The sequence below is a fragment of the Dasypus novemcinctus genome, chromosome 7 (genome assembly GCF_030445035.2).
Source record: "Dasypus novemcinctus isolate mDasNov1 chromosome 7, mDasNov1.1.hap2, whole genome shotgun sequence".
NCBI lineage: Eukaryota > Metazoa > Chordata > Mammalia > Cingulata > Dasypodidae > Dasypus > Dasypus novemcinctus.
Window position 1 is genome coordinate 108,680,573 of NC_080679.1, and position 17,334 is coordinate 108,697,906.

General features: G+C 35.5%; 1 protein-coding gene across 1 annotated transcript in view; it reads left to right on the forward strand.

The window, feature by feature from the left end:
- LRP1B (LDL receptor related protein 1B) overlaps positions 1-17,334 on the forward strand; it is a 2,023,931-nt gene that overhangs the window by 909,684 nt on the left and 1,096,913 nt on the right. The window contains exon 6 of the mRNA XM_058301027.2: positions 16,402-16,659. Within this exon, the coding sequence (XP_058157010.1) occupies positions 16,402-16,659 (258 nt within the window). The remainder of the gene's footprint in view (positions 1-16,401; positions 16,660-17,334) is intronic.

A 17,334-nucleotide genomic window follows, 5' to 3' on the forward strand; every position in this document is an offset into this window, starting at 1 on the left:
TGCATTGTTGTGAGGAATTTGTTAAAAATTATGAAAGAATATCATCAAAATCTTACTACTAATGATAGTCCATATCTTACATTTGGTATGTATTTCTCCAATCCACCCTATTACCTATTATTTTGTTAAATATATTTTTATTACAGAAGTTGTGAACCTACAAAACAATCATGCAAATGTGTAGAATTCCCATGCTACAACCCTTCACCAACATACTACACCATGGTGGAACATTTGCTACATACATTAAGCATCAGTAGTCCTTCTCAGTCCTCCTCTTATCTCCAAATAATCTATAATCTGTTTTCACTCCATGCATTTATTCTTCATATTTAGTTCATATTAATGAGACCATGAAATATTTGTCCTTTTGTATCTGGCTTACCTCACTTAGCATAAAGTCTTCAAGATTCATCCATGTTATCATATGTATCCCAATTTCATTTCTTCTTACTGCAACATAATATTCCACCATATGTATGTTATCATACTATGCTTATCCATTCATTTATTGATCGGCACTTGGTTGTTTCCATCTTTTGGCAATTGTGAATAATGCTGCTATGAATATCGGTATGCAGATGTCTGTTCCTATCACAGTTTTCATTGCTTCTGTATGTATTCCTAGCAGAGGAATTGCTGGATTATTTGACAGTTGTATATTTACCTTCCTGAGCAACTGCCAAACTGTCTTCCACAGAGGATGCATCATTTTTCAATTCCACCAACAGTGAAGGAGTGTTCCTATTTCTCCACATCCTCCCCAGCACCTATTGTGTTCTGGGTTTGTTTTATTTTTTTTTAAATAATGGCCATTCTATGCAGTATGGGATGATATCTCATTGTTGTTTTGGTCTGCATTTCCCTAACAGCTAGTAATATGGAACATTTTTTTCTACATTCTTTTTGGCTATTTGTATTTTCTCTTTGGAGAAATGTCTATTTAACTATTTTGCCCATTTTTAAATTGAGTTGTTTGCTCTTTTATTGTTGAGTTGTATGATCTCTTTATGTAGAATGGAAATCAAACCCTTATCAGATATGTGGTTTCCAAATATTTTCTTCCAATGAAATGGGCTGCCTTTTCACCTCCTTGATGAAGTCCTTTGAATCACAAGTGTTTAAGTTTGAGGAGTTCCCATTTATCCATATTTTCTTTTGTGGCTAATACTTTTGGTGTAAGGTTTAAGAATCCACCATCTACCACCAGGTCTTGAAGATGTTTCCCTATATTTTCTTCTAGGAGCTTTATGGAACTTCTTTTTATATTTAGGTCTTTGATCCATTTTGAGTTAATTTTTGTATAAGGTGTGAGATAGTGATCCTTTTTCTTTCTTTTGGCTATGGATATCCAGTTCTCCCAGAATCGTTTTTTGAATTGACTGTTCTGCCTGAGTTCGGTAGGTTTGATAGGCTTGTCAAAAATCACTTGACCATAGATGTGAGAGTCTGTTCTGTACCATCACTTTAGTTCCATTGATCTATGTGTCTCTCTTTATGCTGGTAGCATGCTTTTTTTTTTTTTTCACTACTGTAGCTAGGTAATATGCTTTGTCAGGCTAACTAAGTGTTTGTTGATTTTGTTAATCTTCTCAAAGATATCCTTCTGTTTAGGGGTGTAAAGTTCTGTATATGTCTATTAGGTTTGGTCCATTTATCATATTATTCAGGCTCTCTGTTTCTTTATTAATCCTCTACCCAGATGCTCTATTCAATATTGAGAGTGATGTAGTGAAATCTCCAGATGTTATTGTAGAAACATCTCTTTTACCATTCAGTTTTGCCAGTATTTGCCTCAAATCTTAGGGCACCTTGGTTAATTGCATATACACTTATGATTGTTATTTCTTCCTGGTAAATTGTACCTTTTGTTAATATATAATGTCCTCCCTTATCTCTAATAACAGTTTTGCTTTTAAAATCTATTTCATCTGATATAACTGTAGCTACTCTGGCTTTTTGGGGAGTGTGTACTGTATGTGTGGAATATCTTTTTCCAGTCTTTCACTTTCAATCTATTGGTATCCTTGGATCTAAGGTGAGTCTCTTGTAGATAGCATATATATGGCTCTTATTATATTATCCATTCTGCCAGTCTGTGTCTTTTGATTGGGGAGTCAAATCTATTAACAGTAAATGTTATTACTCTAAAGGCAGTTTTTATTTCACCCATTTTCACTTTGGGTTTCATCTGTCATTTTATTTTCACTACTCTTTTGACACATTTAGTTACTTTTACTGATATAAACTTCATTTCCAGACTCCCTTCCAAGCCTCTCTCTCTTCTCTTTTCTTTTCAGGCTTTAGCACATATGTCTTTTAGTATATCCAGCAAAGCCAGTCTCTTTGTTACTTTGACATTCTCTCAGTTTCTGTTTATCTGTGAATATTCTAAACTTGCCTTCATTTTTGAAAGACAATCTTGCTGGATATAAGCTTCTTGGCTGGAAATTTTTCTCTTACAGTATCTTAAGTATATATTGCCACTGCCTTCTTGCCTCCGTGGTTTCTAATGAGAAAGCAGGTCTTAATCTTATTGGATATTTCTTATTCGTTATGCACTACTTTTCTTTTGCTGTTCTCAGAATTCTCTCTTTGATTTGGCATTTGGCATTCTGATTAGTATGTGTCTCCGAGTTGGTCTATTCAGATTTATTTGAATGGGAGTACATTGTGCTTCTTGGATACAGATATCTATGTCCTTAAATAGGGTTGGGAAATTTTCTACCATTATTTCTTCAAATATTCCTTCTGTCCTTTTCTCCTTCTCTTCTCCTTCTGGCACAACTATGACATGAATATTTGCACATCTCTTGCTATCATTTAATTCCTTGAGATCTTGTTTAATTTTTTCTATTCTTTCCTTATTCTGTTCTTTTGTATATTTGCTTTTAGAGGTCATGTGCTCAAATCCATCAATCCTTTCTTCTGCCTTCTCAAATCTGATATTATACACCTCCAGTGTAATTTTTTAAAGATTTATTTATTTTTAAAATTTATTTCTCTCCCCTCCCTTCCCCCAGTTGTCTTCTCTCTGTGTCCATTTGCTGTGTGTTCTTCCGTGTCTGACTGTATTCTTATCAGTGGCACCCAGAATCTGTGTCTCTTTTGTTGTGTCATCTTGCTATCCTCCAGTGTATTTTTAGTTTCATTTATTGCACCTTTCATTCTTATAAGATCTGCTAATTTTTTATGTCTGCTTTTCGATTCTTCTTGGGCTCACCCTATGTCTTCTTAATATCCTTAATCTCTTTAGTTATCTCATTGAATTTATTAAAGAGATTTGTTTGAATATCTATGATTAGTTGTCTAAGTTCCTTTATGTCATCTGGAGGCTTATCTTTTTCTTTTAACTAGGCCATATCTTTCTGTTTCTTGGTATGGTTTACAATTTTTTTTTGTTAGTGGCTTGGCATCTGGCCTACTAGAGGTACTTATTCTGGGTGCAGTTTCTCTCTTTAGTTTAGGGCTTTCTTTCCATTTCTTCCTTTCTGGTTGTGGAGTAGGAGCTGAGGATGTTGTTGGTGCTGTAAGCTGTGGAAGCTGAAGCTGCCCACATTGTCCCAGGGACCAATGAAGCTTCTCCCACCTTTCTCCTTTGCCAAGGGTAGGGAAGAGCCACAGCCATGTGTAAAAATCTAAGTCATGCAGTCTAAGACCATCTGTAGTTGCCTGGAGACACTAATGAAGCTTCAATTCCTCCTTCCCCTGCTTGGAGTGTGGATGGAGCTGCAGTTGTGTGCAGTAATCTGCTATGCAAGCCCAAAATGACCACAGTTGCCCAGATAAACTGACTTAGCACTATTCCCCCGGCCCCTGCCAGGGGTGGGAATAGACTCTCTGGACTGCCCAACAACTAGTTTGTGTGGGCTAAATGTGCCTAGACTTTCTTTGAGAGGCTGAGAGAGTACTGTACCTTCTGTTCTTTAGGGGGTACGGATGGAACCACCGATGCTCAACAGTTCAGTCTGTGTGCCCAAAATTGCCTGTTGTTGCCCAGGGAGGCTGAGAAACCACCAACTCCCTCCTATCTTATTGGGTGGTGTGGATGGACTCACGGGCACTCAACAGTTCAGTTCCTTTGGGTTGAGAATAACTGTGGTTGTCCAAAAAGGCTGAGGCTACATCATACCTCCTATACTATTGGAGAGTGGGGGTGAATCACACGTACTAACCAGTCTGGACCACATAGGCAAAAAGTGACTTCTATTGCCTGGAAAGACTGAGGAAACACAGCTCCTCTTCTACCTTACTTGGGAAGGAAGGATGGAGCTATATGTGTCTGACTATATAGTCTTTGTGGGCTGATCGCACCTGCAGTTACCCAGAGAGACTGAGGAAGCACAACTCCCCTCTTACTTTATTGGGAGGCAGGGATGGCACTCCAAGTGCCTGAGTATCCAGTCTGTGTGGGCTGAAAACAACTAGTTTCCCAGAGAGGCTGAAGAAACACCAACCCCTCCTATCCTATGGGGTTGCAGAGGTAGAGATGGAATTGAAGGTGCTCAACAAACCAGTTTTTGTGGACTGAAAAGGAGCAGGGCCCTACCATCACTGTGATTTTCCATCAGTCCCACTTCTTTTCACACTGGGAGCAGGGTCAAAATGGTGGCTACTTGGACAGGTTCAAACTTCAGCTGTTGTTTGGATTATACAGGTAAATCAGCCTGCCAAATTTACCAATCAGTAACTGAAGTTGGTGCCCAACTCTCTTTTCCTCCCCCATTTTCGGGAAGTGGAGCTTCCAATCCCAGCCGTGGTACAGCTCCTGAGGCAGCTTGTGCCTACAGTGGAGGATGGGCACCTGCCTTTTTATCCTGGAGTGCTCTACTTATGAAGCTTCTCTGCAGATGAGCAGTCTCCCCCTTCTGTTCTTTCAAGGATGTTGCAGGATGCTCTTCTGGTGTTCTGGAGAGCCCAGACAGGTGCTTTAGGTAGTTTTGGGTGATTACTAATTGCCCTGTAGCATGAGCTGACTCTAGGAGCTCCCTACTCTGCTGCCATCTTGCTGGTTGTGCTGACACAGTAAGTTTTAGTAATCATAACCATTTAGTGAGACTAGTGGGTCAGATTCTGTTTCAGTATAGCATCTGCTAACAATGACTTCCTACAGCATGATATGTATTTCAGTTTTGACACATGAAGATTTACTCATTAGGGTTTTTACTATTTTTATTCAGTCCAATAGTCTAGTTCCTGCATAATTTATAATTTCATTGAGGCAACTGTGAATGGCACTTGATGCCATAATGGTGTTTGAAAAAGAGGCCCTTAGCCATGAGTGAGCCTACAGAACCAGCACCAGCATGGTAACCCAGATTTGATTTTCCTCACTCTGTTACATATGCATGGAGGAAATCATGTACATTATGATAGGTGGTAAGGGGAAGAGAAGTAGCTCAGTGCCTAGAACAGAAGTATGTGCTTGGTAAATGTTTTTTGGATACTTCAAGGAATTTCTTGAATATGCAGGAAACAATGAGGTACAGAGTTGTCGAGCATCAACAAAAACAAGTCAGAAGGGACTCAAAGGAGAATGGAGTATTTTGCTAGCTGTGTCCCATTATTCAGGGCTTAATCTGTTTTTGCTGTAGTGTTGACATCAAAGAATCCTTTGGGGAATTTTGCATAATTTCCATTAGTGTGCACTCTCCATCAAGATCTGCCTCAGAGCAAGTCATGTGCTTCCTATGCAAATATAGATGGAGAACATGCTCCTCACTTGCTAATAAATGGCATTGCCTAAGAGTATATCCTATAGAAATTGTACAATTCTCCAGAATGCCTTTGTAAACGTGGCCAGATAGTCCAGCCATTAAAAATATTTCTCTCTTTTATGGCATATTCTCATTTTACATTTTCTATAGCCCATAACTGAGTTTGAAGGCAGATAGCATGGCAGCACTGGGCAAAGATTTCTGATGTAATTTTCATTACCAAAATTGCACATCATCTTTTTTTTGGGGAAGGGTATTAAACTCTGTTAAGAAGTATGCCAATCAGTGGTGAAATGCAGAACATTTCATAAAATATCCTATTTCTGTTTTAGGGGAGATGGGGCAGGGAGCACATCACTCCACAGTTTAGCACCTGTCTTGACATCTGTGACCTTTTTTGTCTGCAACAAAGTTGCAAGATTATTAACAAAGAACAAAATCATGGTGTCTTATGTGTCATGTCATTTTTCATTCATTTATAGTTGTATAAGATATCAAATTTGGAAAGAATTCATGTCTTCCATTTTCTTTGCTACTTGCAGTCTTAACTGCAGTCTAGCTGAGTAATTATTTTTGTTTGTGTATGTAGAATTACACAGCTACCCTTATGGGCCCTAGATTTGCCAATCAATAAACTTTGCTTTTACAAGTAGCACAAGATAGGTACAAATTTCTATCATGCTATTTAAGTTTTTGAAGATTAGCTATCGATTAAATCTTCAATTCAGAATGTATGATAAGTTGTATCATGCTCTACAATGAACTCTCTTTCATTTCCTTATGGAAAGATTGGGCAAATCTAATGAAAACAAAAAGATATGAGCCAATTTGAATTCATAGAAATTGCAAGTGATTAAATACATGAGGCAAGGATATACATTTGTATATAGCTTTTCTATTGCTTTTCCTTTGGGAAAGATAGAAGTACATAGCTATTGAAATCCTCCTAAAAAAACTGAGAAGATAGACTATTTTGACCTTTCTTATAAGAAAAAAAAATCACAAAGTCTTCAAGGCATCTCTTACATCAATTGCTATCAACAAGGATGGAAAGAATCTGGAGTGATACCAGCAGTTAAGGAATGCTCGATGGACATTCCTTCCCCTAGAGACCAAATTCTCACTTCACTGGGGTGGTTAATATTCTGCATATTCCCCATAGTCAAGCTGCCTTGAGCCATTTTAGCCCCAAGAGAAAATCTGTTGCATCAATTGCATTTTTAAGTTGTGAGAGTAGTTCTTCTTAGCACAAGGATTAACACAGCCTCCATCTCTGCCAGCGATGCAAAATAATTCTAATATTATTCTGGTATTATAAAAATTATATTTAATACTTGTTGGATGTTTAGAACAACATATCATCAAATAAGAAAGAATATATACAGGAAAGTAGTGAGAAGTTTAGTAGATCGTCACCATTAAGTTCTTAGACCTAATTTATCTTTTTAATAGCAAAGTAGAAAATTGTGATCTTTAATATAGGGTGTATATTTACATCATTTGGCAGCCCTGCCAGAAAGCAATGAAATAGATTAAATGACCTTTCCATTTTCCTACCTCTAGATAATGAATTTTCATATACCTCCCTCCCCTCTCTATATTCAAAGAAGATGATCTTGCTTCATAATTCCCTGAAAAAATAGAAGCAATCAAAAGAGAACCTTCTTACACCCAAGTCCATTAAATCTACCAGTCTGTCTAAACCTATAACTAATCACTCTGCCTTCCTCTTCTTTTAATCAAAGAACAAACCACGTTTGCTCACATCTAAAGCCAATCCTTGAAATTGTGTACCAATCCCATCTTCTCTTACCTGTTCAGAGATTTCTTTCATGCAACTGTCCCTTTTCTTCCATGAAGCATTAAAATTTTCCTTTCTCCTGAATCATTCTCATCAATATTAAAGCATGCTATAAAAATGGAACAACCACAAAAACTTCCTTGGAAGTCCTGTCCCTCTCTAGCCACCACTCTGTTAATCATTTCATTTATAGAGAGACCCAGAGGATTGTCTCTTTCTTTATATCCTTACCTTCCACTCTCTTTTGAACCACCTTAATTAGAATTACTTTCTTATAGCTAACTTAACCCTCTCTTGTCAAGTTCACCAGTGACCTCCAGTTGCCTAATAAGTCAATTATTTGTCCTTAGCATGCACCTGATATTCTCTCCTGCTTGATTATTTTTTTCTTTTGAAGCAGCACATCTTAGAGTTTTTCTCTTTCTTTAATGGGCACTCTTTCTCAGTTTACTATCCTGTATTAGCCTCATTTTGTCAGATTTTTTGGGCATTATCTAGTGTTCAGTTCTTTAGATATCACTTCTTTGCTTTCTTTACTGATTCCCTAGGTGTTCTCATTCTGTATCATGATTTTAAAAATATAACCTCCCTGATGGCCTTAAAATACATCTAGAGACAGAAGACTCCCAAGTTCTTGACACTATACCTGATCTCTTTCTTGAACTACAGGCTCAAAAATCCAACTATGTACTCAATATCTGCATTTGGATATTTAATAGACATCTAAAACTGCATCCTAAATTTAGAATAAATTTCTTATCTTGACCTTCAGTACCCTGTACAATCCGTCTTCAATCTACTTTCTCAGCACCTACAAGCTGTGTAAGTTTGAATCCAGTTCTTTTCACTTAATAATCATGTGATCCTAAGAAAGTTACTTAATCTCCTCTTCTGTTTTCTAATATGTAAAATGTGGGTAATAATAGTCTAGTTTCATGAGGGTGCTGTGAGTATGCAATAAGTTAATACATGAGAAACATATGTTATATCATCTTGTTTCTAAAACAACTAAGGCATTTGGTGCCCTGCCAGTGGACCCTACCTGGGAATTTCTGCTCCCCATTTTGACAGAGTTGGACTCAGTTGTGGTTTCCCTACACATGGCTCTTCTGCCCCTTCTATATAAACATATAGTTAATATTATAATATAGTGATGGGTATATGTCCAAGAGACTTAAATCTTTCGGCTGTCCATGTGCCAGCTGGGCCCTTAATCTCAACTGTGTTGCACCACCTACTCTCCAGTTCATCAGGACTCAACCAAGACAACTAATAAGAGATAATGATGGACAATGACCATCCCAAGGAACAGAGAGAATCTGCAACTGCAAGGAAGATAGTCCCATCCATCTGTCCCATGGAATCTAAGCCCACCCTCAGTTAGAGGTGGAGTGGTCAACATCATCATCCCAGAAACCTCAGGACTGAGTAATGAACAATGGACTAAAGAAGACTTACTGGTATTCTACTACAGACTTATTGTGATTCTAGCAATGGAAGAACTTTTTTCACTGATATGGAGGCAGTGACCACTGGAAGTTCTGAGAGTAGGAAGAGGGAAAACCAGGTGTAATGTGAGGACATTTTCAGGACTTGGGTATTATTGTGAATGACACTGCAATGATACAAACCATTATGTATCTTGTCATAACTTACAAAATTGTGTGGGAGAGAGTGTAAATTACAATGTAAACTATAATCCTTGCTTAGTGGCAATAATCCTTGCTTAGTGGCAATGCTGCAAAATGTGTTCATCAATTGTAACAAATGTACCACCCTAATGAAGGATGTAGGTAATGTGGGAAAATGTGGGAGGGCTAGGGAGAGAGACATATGGTAATCCCCTGTAATTTTTATGTAACATATATGTAATCTAAGTATCTTTAATAAAAAGTGTATTAAAAATAAAATAAAATAAAAACTGCTCAGAAAGAGTTAACTTCAGTTGCTGTCATTACAAGCTGCTCTACCCTACAGAAATCTGAAGAACTGAGGTCAGTCTCTCCCCAATATATTCTATTCTTTCCTGTATCTGTGCCTTAGTCAAAGGTATTTCTTCTGCCTCACTTAACTTTTTTCCTTCTCTGCAGGTCCAATTCCTATTCTTCCATAAAGGCAAGGCCTAGATCAAATGCCATCAGATGCTTTCTATTTACTTTTTGATACTTAATTGCATTATACATCTTTTATGAAAGGAACCAAACCTGACTTTTCAATGTAGACACTTGCATATATACTTTAATCTTCTTACTAGATTATAACTTTCTTGAAGGACTATCTTACTGATCTCCTTCAGATTCTGATTAAATGCCTTATATATATATATATTTTTTAATAATGAATTAAATATAGGTACCCAATCAAAGAATAGCTCAGCATAATATGTTGTGATAAGAAAAGCCAGTATAAGATAAATTATAACATATTTTTAGCAATATGCATTTTTGGCCAAACCCATATTGTTTTTAATGCATTTTTATGTTTCTACATTTAATCCATATTGTACATTCCTTTTATAAGGTAGTACAAAAGATTTTCACCTGATAAATGGTATATTTATTTTAAATATCAGTCCATTCAATAAATAGATTTTCCATTAAAAATATAATTAGCAAAACAGGAAGGGACCAATTTTGCCTTATTTGTTTCAGGAGAAAAAAGATTTCAACTCTATGTCTTTTTCATTTTCGTGATTGCAACTTGAGCTACATTTTTATTTTGGTTGGTTGACTAATCTATAATTTATTACATTATTTGAATAATGTATTTTCTCTCATTTTAAGGCAAAGAATTCCCTCTTAATAATTCATATTCATTCTTTTCTATAATTGCATCATTTTAGAATTTTTTTCTTTAATGTCTTTACACAGATTTGTTTTCATTTGTCTCATATAGTAGTAGTTCACTTCTTATAAGGCTTTGCATGATTTTTGTTTATAAGTTGTTTGCATTCTCCATTTCATTTCTAATGTCATGCCTTTTTTCCTTATTTTTAGTTTTTATATAATATATGTATGATAAAAGTAAAATTTTAAATTTCTTTTTAAAATAATTTTATGTTTTTATTAGTTAAAATAATTATTTGGGCTAATAAATCACAGTTTTATTCTTTCACCATGTTTTCAACCAAACTCAGACTCTTTGTTTTACATAACTTACAAAAAAGTCATGATTTAACCTTTTAGTCAGTTGACCCTGAGATTGTTTTTTTTTCTGTTGTTTTTTTTTTCGTTTTTCACTCAACAAATACTGAGGTGAATTACTAAACTGCAGTGAGAAGAGATAATTTCTGAGGATTACAGGATTAATTAAGGGAAATAAGAACCCAGTATAACTAGATGATACACATTTATTAAATATATTTACATGCATTAGGTTTATACTCATTGTGTTCTTCCACAATTCCACTCATTTGAAAGGAAACTAACTAAATTAATATTCTTAAAATTGAATGGTAGGATACAACGTTTCATTGAAACCTTAAAAATTCAAGTTTTCACTCATTCTGAAAACGTTTTTTAGCACCAACTATCTATCAGACTCATTACCAGTAGATAAATGCACTTTTAGTTTTTTTCTTGACTGTGAGAGGATATGGATGTGTTTGCAAGGATATGTGTATAGTGACTTGGAATTGAAATTGGCATTACAAATGTAGTAAAATGATGACATTCCATGCTACCAGGTTTCTATTCTCAATTCACAATTTTTCTAGACAATTTTTCTAGTCTTCAAAATTGCAGCAATTGATACAACATATATGATAGGAAGCAAATCACTTCCTGATCATAAAGTTTCCATACACCTCTCTCTCACTGGAAAGGGAAACTTCTGTTTTTAATACTGTTGACAAATGGAGTGTGGTGTTGAGCGTGAGAAAAATTTTCTTCCTCCAGTATGAATTGATTGATAGCCTGTCACAGAAGTTTATTCACCTTAAGTCTCTAAGTTAGACTGCTTCATTCTCTAGTTAGAGTGCTTTCTTGCATATCAGTCTCTTCCATGTGCAAGGTTAATGTCAATTACCTCTCACCAAATGTTGTTGTAGGTAACTGTTTGAAGTTATTTAATGTGTTTTCCAGCTTTTTTTTTTTTTTTTTTTTTTGAGAAAGTTACTGACTCTAAAGATGATGTCTGATAAGAGCTGAATTTTAGCATCCCATATATTCTGGTCAATGTTTTATATTCATACCCAAGCTAATGGGGCTCTTCAAGTGGCATGTGGGAGCTCAAAGTAATGATGCACATTAGAAATATGACACAGTGCAGGTAGAGCAAATTACCTTTGCCAGGCCCATACCAACTTTCATTATGCAGTGGACTAAAATATTTGTATCCTTGGCCCCTTATGATTTTCTGGATTCTTGCATTTCATTGACTTTTTTTCCCTTGACCTTATGTTCATTGTTCTAAAGAGAGAAACTACAGTTTATAATTATCAGAGATACATGAATTTACTTCAATAAAAACCCAGCACAGCTAACATTATAAGTATTCTTCCTCCAGTAAACAATTTATACTTTTGAAGTCACCATTGTTAAATCAAACCGTATCAGATTAGGAAGGATCTGACTTTCTCTTTATTGATTTTGCAGTAAAACAACAAACCAGTTCAGTCAAAGTAACAACTACAAAACCCAATAATCTAATCAATTGATTGTGTCAAATATGCCTTGCCTGTCTTTTAACCCATTATTATCTCAGTTTCTTAAGTGACCCTCAAGCTGCCTTCCTGTTGCGGCCTCTCTCCAAAGAGTGCTTATTATATACTTAGATTTACCAGCTAGTAGCTAGTTAAGAAATTGTTGTTTAAATCTGAATTTCACATAAAGCTTTACAGCAAAGGAGCTTTCAAAAGTGGCTCATTTTAAGTTAGAGGCGATTTCCTGAAGGTCATTTCAGTTATCAAGTGAAGAGAATAAGCACTGACATTATTGTAAGCCTCTCTTTGTTAACATTGTGTTGTAGCCATTTCAGACTCCTCCATAAGTTGAGATGTCTTTCAGTGATTGGTTTTAGGAATTCCTAGGTCAACTTGGAAAAAAAAGAATTAGGAGTGAGTGAAAGAGACCTAACCTGGAACTCCCAAATCAGGGAATTGCAAGGGCAAACAATTCATTATGGATTTACATGATTACAAAAGAAATCCACTCTGGTTAAGCAGACTCAAAGACGGTTACTTGACATGGTGATGGTGAGTATAAATGATTCACCATTTTTAATCTGCTTCTGAGAGAGCTCTTTATTGCAGAAATAATATCAACTATTTTTGTGACTTCTCTTTTCTTGGCTTAAACCCATGTGGCCCAGGACAAGTCTGTTGTCTCCATTAGAGAGAAACTGATGAACTAATTGATTTTTATAATTTCATTGAAACATTTTTGTTGTTTTTTTGTTTGCTTTGCTCTAGTTTTTGTTTTTATTAGTCAAAATTCTCTCTGTCTTTACTGAAGGCAGAAAGGTATCCTGTGGCTTGATTGAGAGGATTTCTTAAGGTGTAAAAATTCAAATACTCATGGAAGGCCTTTTATGAATTTATTTATTTTTTAAAGGAGATTTTGATAAGAAAAAAATCTTATGTATTTACACATGTAAGTACCATTTCCAGTTTTCTTCTTTCCTTTTTGTTTAATTAATGAAATTCATAGGTTTAAAGAAAAATCATGCAGAAAATGCAGAGTTCCATATACCCCCCTCACACACACAGCTTTCATTGTTAACAGTTTACATAGTGTAGTATCTTCGTTAAAACTGATGAAAGATTTATTACTGTAATTATATGATTAATTATAGTCCATACTTTATGGTTCACTATTTGTTTTTTACCATCATATTTTTATAATTCTGGTAACATATATACACCTAAAATTTCTCCTTTTAACCATATCCAAATATATGATTCAGTGGTATTAATTACATTCCAATTGCACTGCTGCCATCATGACCAGTGATTACCGAAACTTTTTCATCACCCCTGTTTTAGTTTCATAGCTGCTAAAGAAAATGCCATGTAACAGATTGGCTTTGCAACAGGAATTTATTGGTTCACAGTTTCAGAGGCTAGAACATACACAAATGGGGATATACAATTCAATCCACCACAACCCCAAACAGAAACTCTGTACCAGTTAAGCATTAACTACCCCTTCCCTACCCCACCCTGTTCTGTGTAAGCTGTATGCTAATTTTTGGTTCTATGAATTTGCTTTTTCTAATTGTGTTATATCAATGAGATCGTGCAATATATGTCCTTTTCTATCTGGCTTATTTCATTCAACATGGTATCTTCAAGGATCATCCACATTGTTCTATGTATTAGAACTCCATTCCTTTTTACAGCTGAATAATATTACATTGTATGTATATATACCACAATTTGTTTATCCATTCATTGGTTGATGGACACTTGGGTTGCTTCCATCTTTTGGCAATTGTAAATAATGCCTCTATGAGCATTGGTATGCAACTATCTGTTTAAGGATCTGCTTTCAATTCTTTTGTGTATACAGCTAGCAGTGGGTTTCCCAGGTCATATAGTAATTCTATGCTAAAATTTCTGAAAAATCACCTGTCTCCTATAGTGGCTGTACCATTTTACATTCCTACCAACAATGAGTGAATCTTCCTATTTCTCCACATCCTCTCCAACACTTATTTTCCTTTTTTAAAATAGTAGCTATTCTAGTGGGTGTGAAATGGTGGGATGCACTTTAGGTTGACATTTTAAGCCTGTGAGGGGAGACCTGGACTCATTGATTTTTTTGACTCCTCTATCTGAGGGAAACACAAGAAGTCTGATATCCCTAACCCCACCCAATACAATGAAGAACATTAAATAATACTACTTCAAAACTTTAGACTTACTTAATTCTATAAAACATAGTATATGTGCCTGTGTTCATCATAATTTTACAGTGCATAGCATCGTTCTTTTGTAGAATGGTTAAATGCTATTTATGAAATTTTCTGAATAGCCAGTCTTTAAAATACTTCATAAAATGTTTCTAAAGAACTTTACTGTATAAGAATTCCGTATGTAGTTTTCATTTATTCAGAAATTTTGTGTTCATTGGCTTTTAGGTGCTCGTGGAAGTAGATAGATATTAAGCCAAGAAAAAAATGTATATTTAGTATGTTCTGGGTGGCAAGAGTTTAAGAGAGAAAAGTGAATCAGGAAAAGTGTATAGAGAGTATCTTGAACGATAAAGGGGTAAGAGAAGTTCTCACATAGGAAGTGACATTTGATTAAAGATCTAAAAACAGTAAGTAAATCAACCATTCTAATATTTGGGCGTGGCTATTACGGAAAGAGGAAAGAGACTCTGAGGATCACTGAGGCAGATCTCCTTGCTTATTCAGGGAACAGTAAGAAAGGCACATTTCTGAGGTGAGATGAACAAGGGTGAGAGTAGTAAGGAGACAAGGAAATGAGAGTACAGATCACAGAGTTTTTTAGGCTACTATAAAGACTTTGACTTTTACAGAATGAAATGGAAGTCCTCTGAGGGGTGAGCAAAGGACTGATCAGATCTGCTTTAACATTTTAATGGTTTAACTCTGGCTACTGTACTGAGGTAGTCTCAAGGGGAGTCGGGTAAGAGTGGAAGCAGGCGAAACAGCAGGCCATTGGAATAATCTAGGTGAGGGAAGAGGGTGGCTTAGAGCAGAATGGTGAAAGTAATTACTGAGAAGTGTCAGAATTCTTCATATGTTTGCCAATAGAGCCAAAAGGATTTATTTATGCATTGGATGTGGAGAATGTTGTGGGGAGTTGAAGATTTCCAGCCTTTTCCTATTCCCTAATTAGCACAAAAGCAACTCTCAGTATGAATAATACAGCTGATCTCTTTCAACACTAATTTTACATGGTATTTTAATGACCTATTGAAACTTTGAACAATTAGTATATATTAATCAAAAATTCATCATTCGAAATAGAAAACTTTAGGTTGTATATCATTTACCAGAAACAAACCAACTACAACAAAAAAACTACTCACCTCAAAGAGTAAGTTCTAATGTAATTTATGAGGTGTAATTAATAGCATACTTATAATAATAATGTTTCATCAATTGTAGCAAAGTTACCACACTAATGCAAAACACAGGGAAAACTTTCTGTGAGAGAGGTGGGATATATGAGGGCTGTATACTTTCTGAATGTTTTTTTTTTCTGTACACTTACAGTTGTTCTTTTAAAAAAGGAAAATAAAAACTCACCAATTCTAAAACCAGCAAAGATGCAATTTTCAAAAGTTGTATTGTCAAGTTTCTTTAACATCTAGAATCTTTTTTCCCCTTACTATAGGAAAGGAATGCCATGTTTCTTGTTTTGGGGAAGAAAGTAGCTCAGTAATTGTAGTCTAGTCACCAAGGGAATGTGTGATGGTTTGGCTCCTCGGGGTGGGTCAAGGAGCCAATGAGGCTGAAGTCACCGGAGAACCCTTTATAGGCGCCTAAGAGCATTGCATGTTCCGCTCCAGAGAGTCTATTATTAACCTCATACATCCACTTCAAAAAAGCATGCTCACTAGGGAAGCCTACAGATCTGTATGGAGAGGTCATTCCAGATCCATCATCACTGCTAGAGAAACAACTTACAGAACTTCCTGTATTCACTCACAATGATAGTAAATAGCATTGTTCTCACATTTAGAAAGCACATTATGTCTAAGGAAATAAGGAATACAAATGCTCAGTGGAATATTTTTCTCCTAAAAGTAAAGTGAAACATTCAGTGAAGCATAAATATGGTGTTTAAAAAGTATTTTTTGCAAGCAATTTTAAAAGATGAATTAAAAATATAGAAATTACTTTTAATAAGTAATGCAAAATGATATAAATTTTTACTGAATTCACTTTCCTCTTTCTCTTTTATTCCAGAACCTACGGATAGGCCACCTATGCTGTTAATTGTAAATTCTGAAACAATTGAAGTTTTCTACCTTAATGGAAGTAAAATGGCAACACTGAGCACAGTCAATGGAAATGAAATTCATACTCTGGATTTTATTCACAGTGAAGATACGATTTGTTGGATTGAATCAAGAGAATCTTCAAATCAGCTCAAATGTATCCAAATAATAAACACAGGAAGATTAACAGATGAATGGACAATCAATATTCTTCAATCTTTCCACAGTGAGTATTTAATTCATATTGCATGCCATCCTTTGAGGATTTCTTTTACAGACCAGTAGGCAGGAGTCTCAGATCTTTTAGCATAGCTCATGGCTAATGGAAAGTTATATATGCAAATATGAGTACACATAAGTAAGTATATTGACTACATATTCTGCATATACACACATACATATCCAATTTTTCTATTTAAGTATGAAGTAAATTGCAAAGTTAATTTTAAGTCTTTCTGTAATGCTTATTGAAGTGTCACCTACCTAGGAATTATGATATTCTTCACTGAGTGATAGTTTACAATGTGATAGTCAAGGTGAGATTAAAAAAACAGAAGGAGGAAACAGAGCTGAATAATTATGAGCTCATTGACTGTGGTGTTCGTTAAAATATGTTGAAATTTGTTATGCTTATGCTAATTGGTAACAACTACCTGTGTTTGTTGACTTTTTTCCTAGTGTACCAGAGTTTTTATATGTCCTGTGCCAATAAAGTGACTTTTTTAAAAAAAATATTTATTTATTTATTTTTTTAATTACATTAAAAAAATATATATGAGGTCCCATTCAACCCCACCGCCCCCGCCCCCCACTCCCCCCACAGCAACACTCTCTCCCATCATCGTGATACATCCATTGCACCTGGTAAGTTCATCTCTGAGCATCACTGCACCCCATAGTC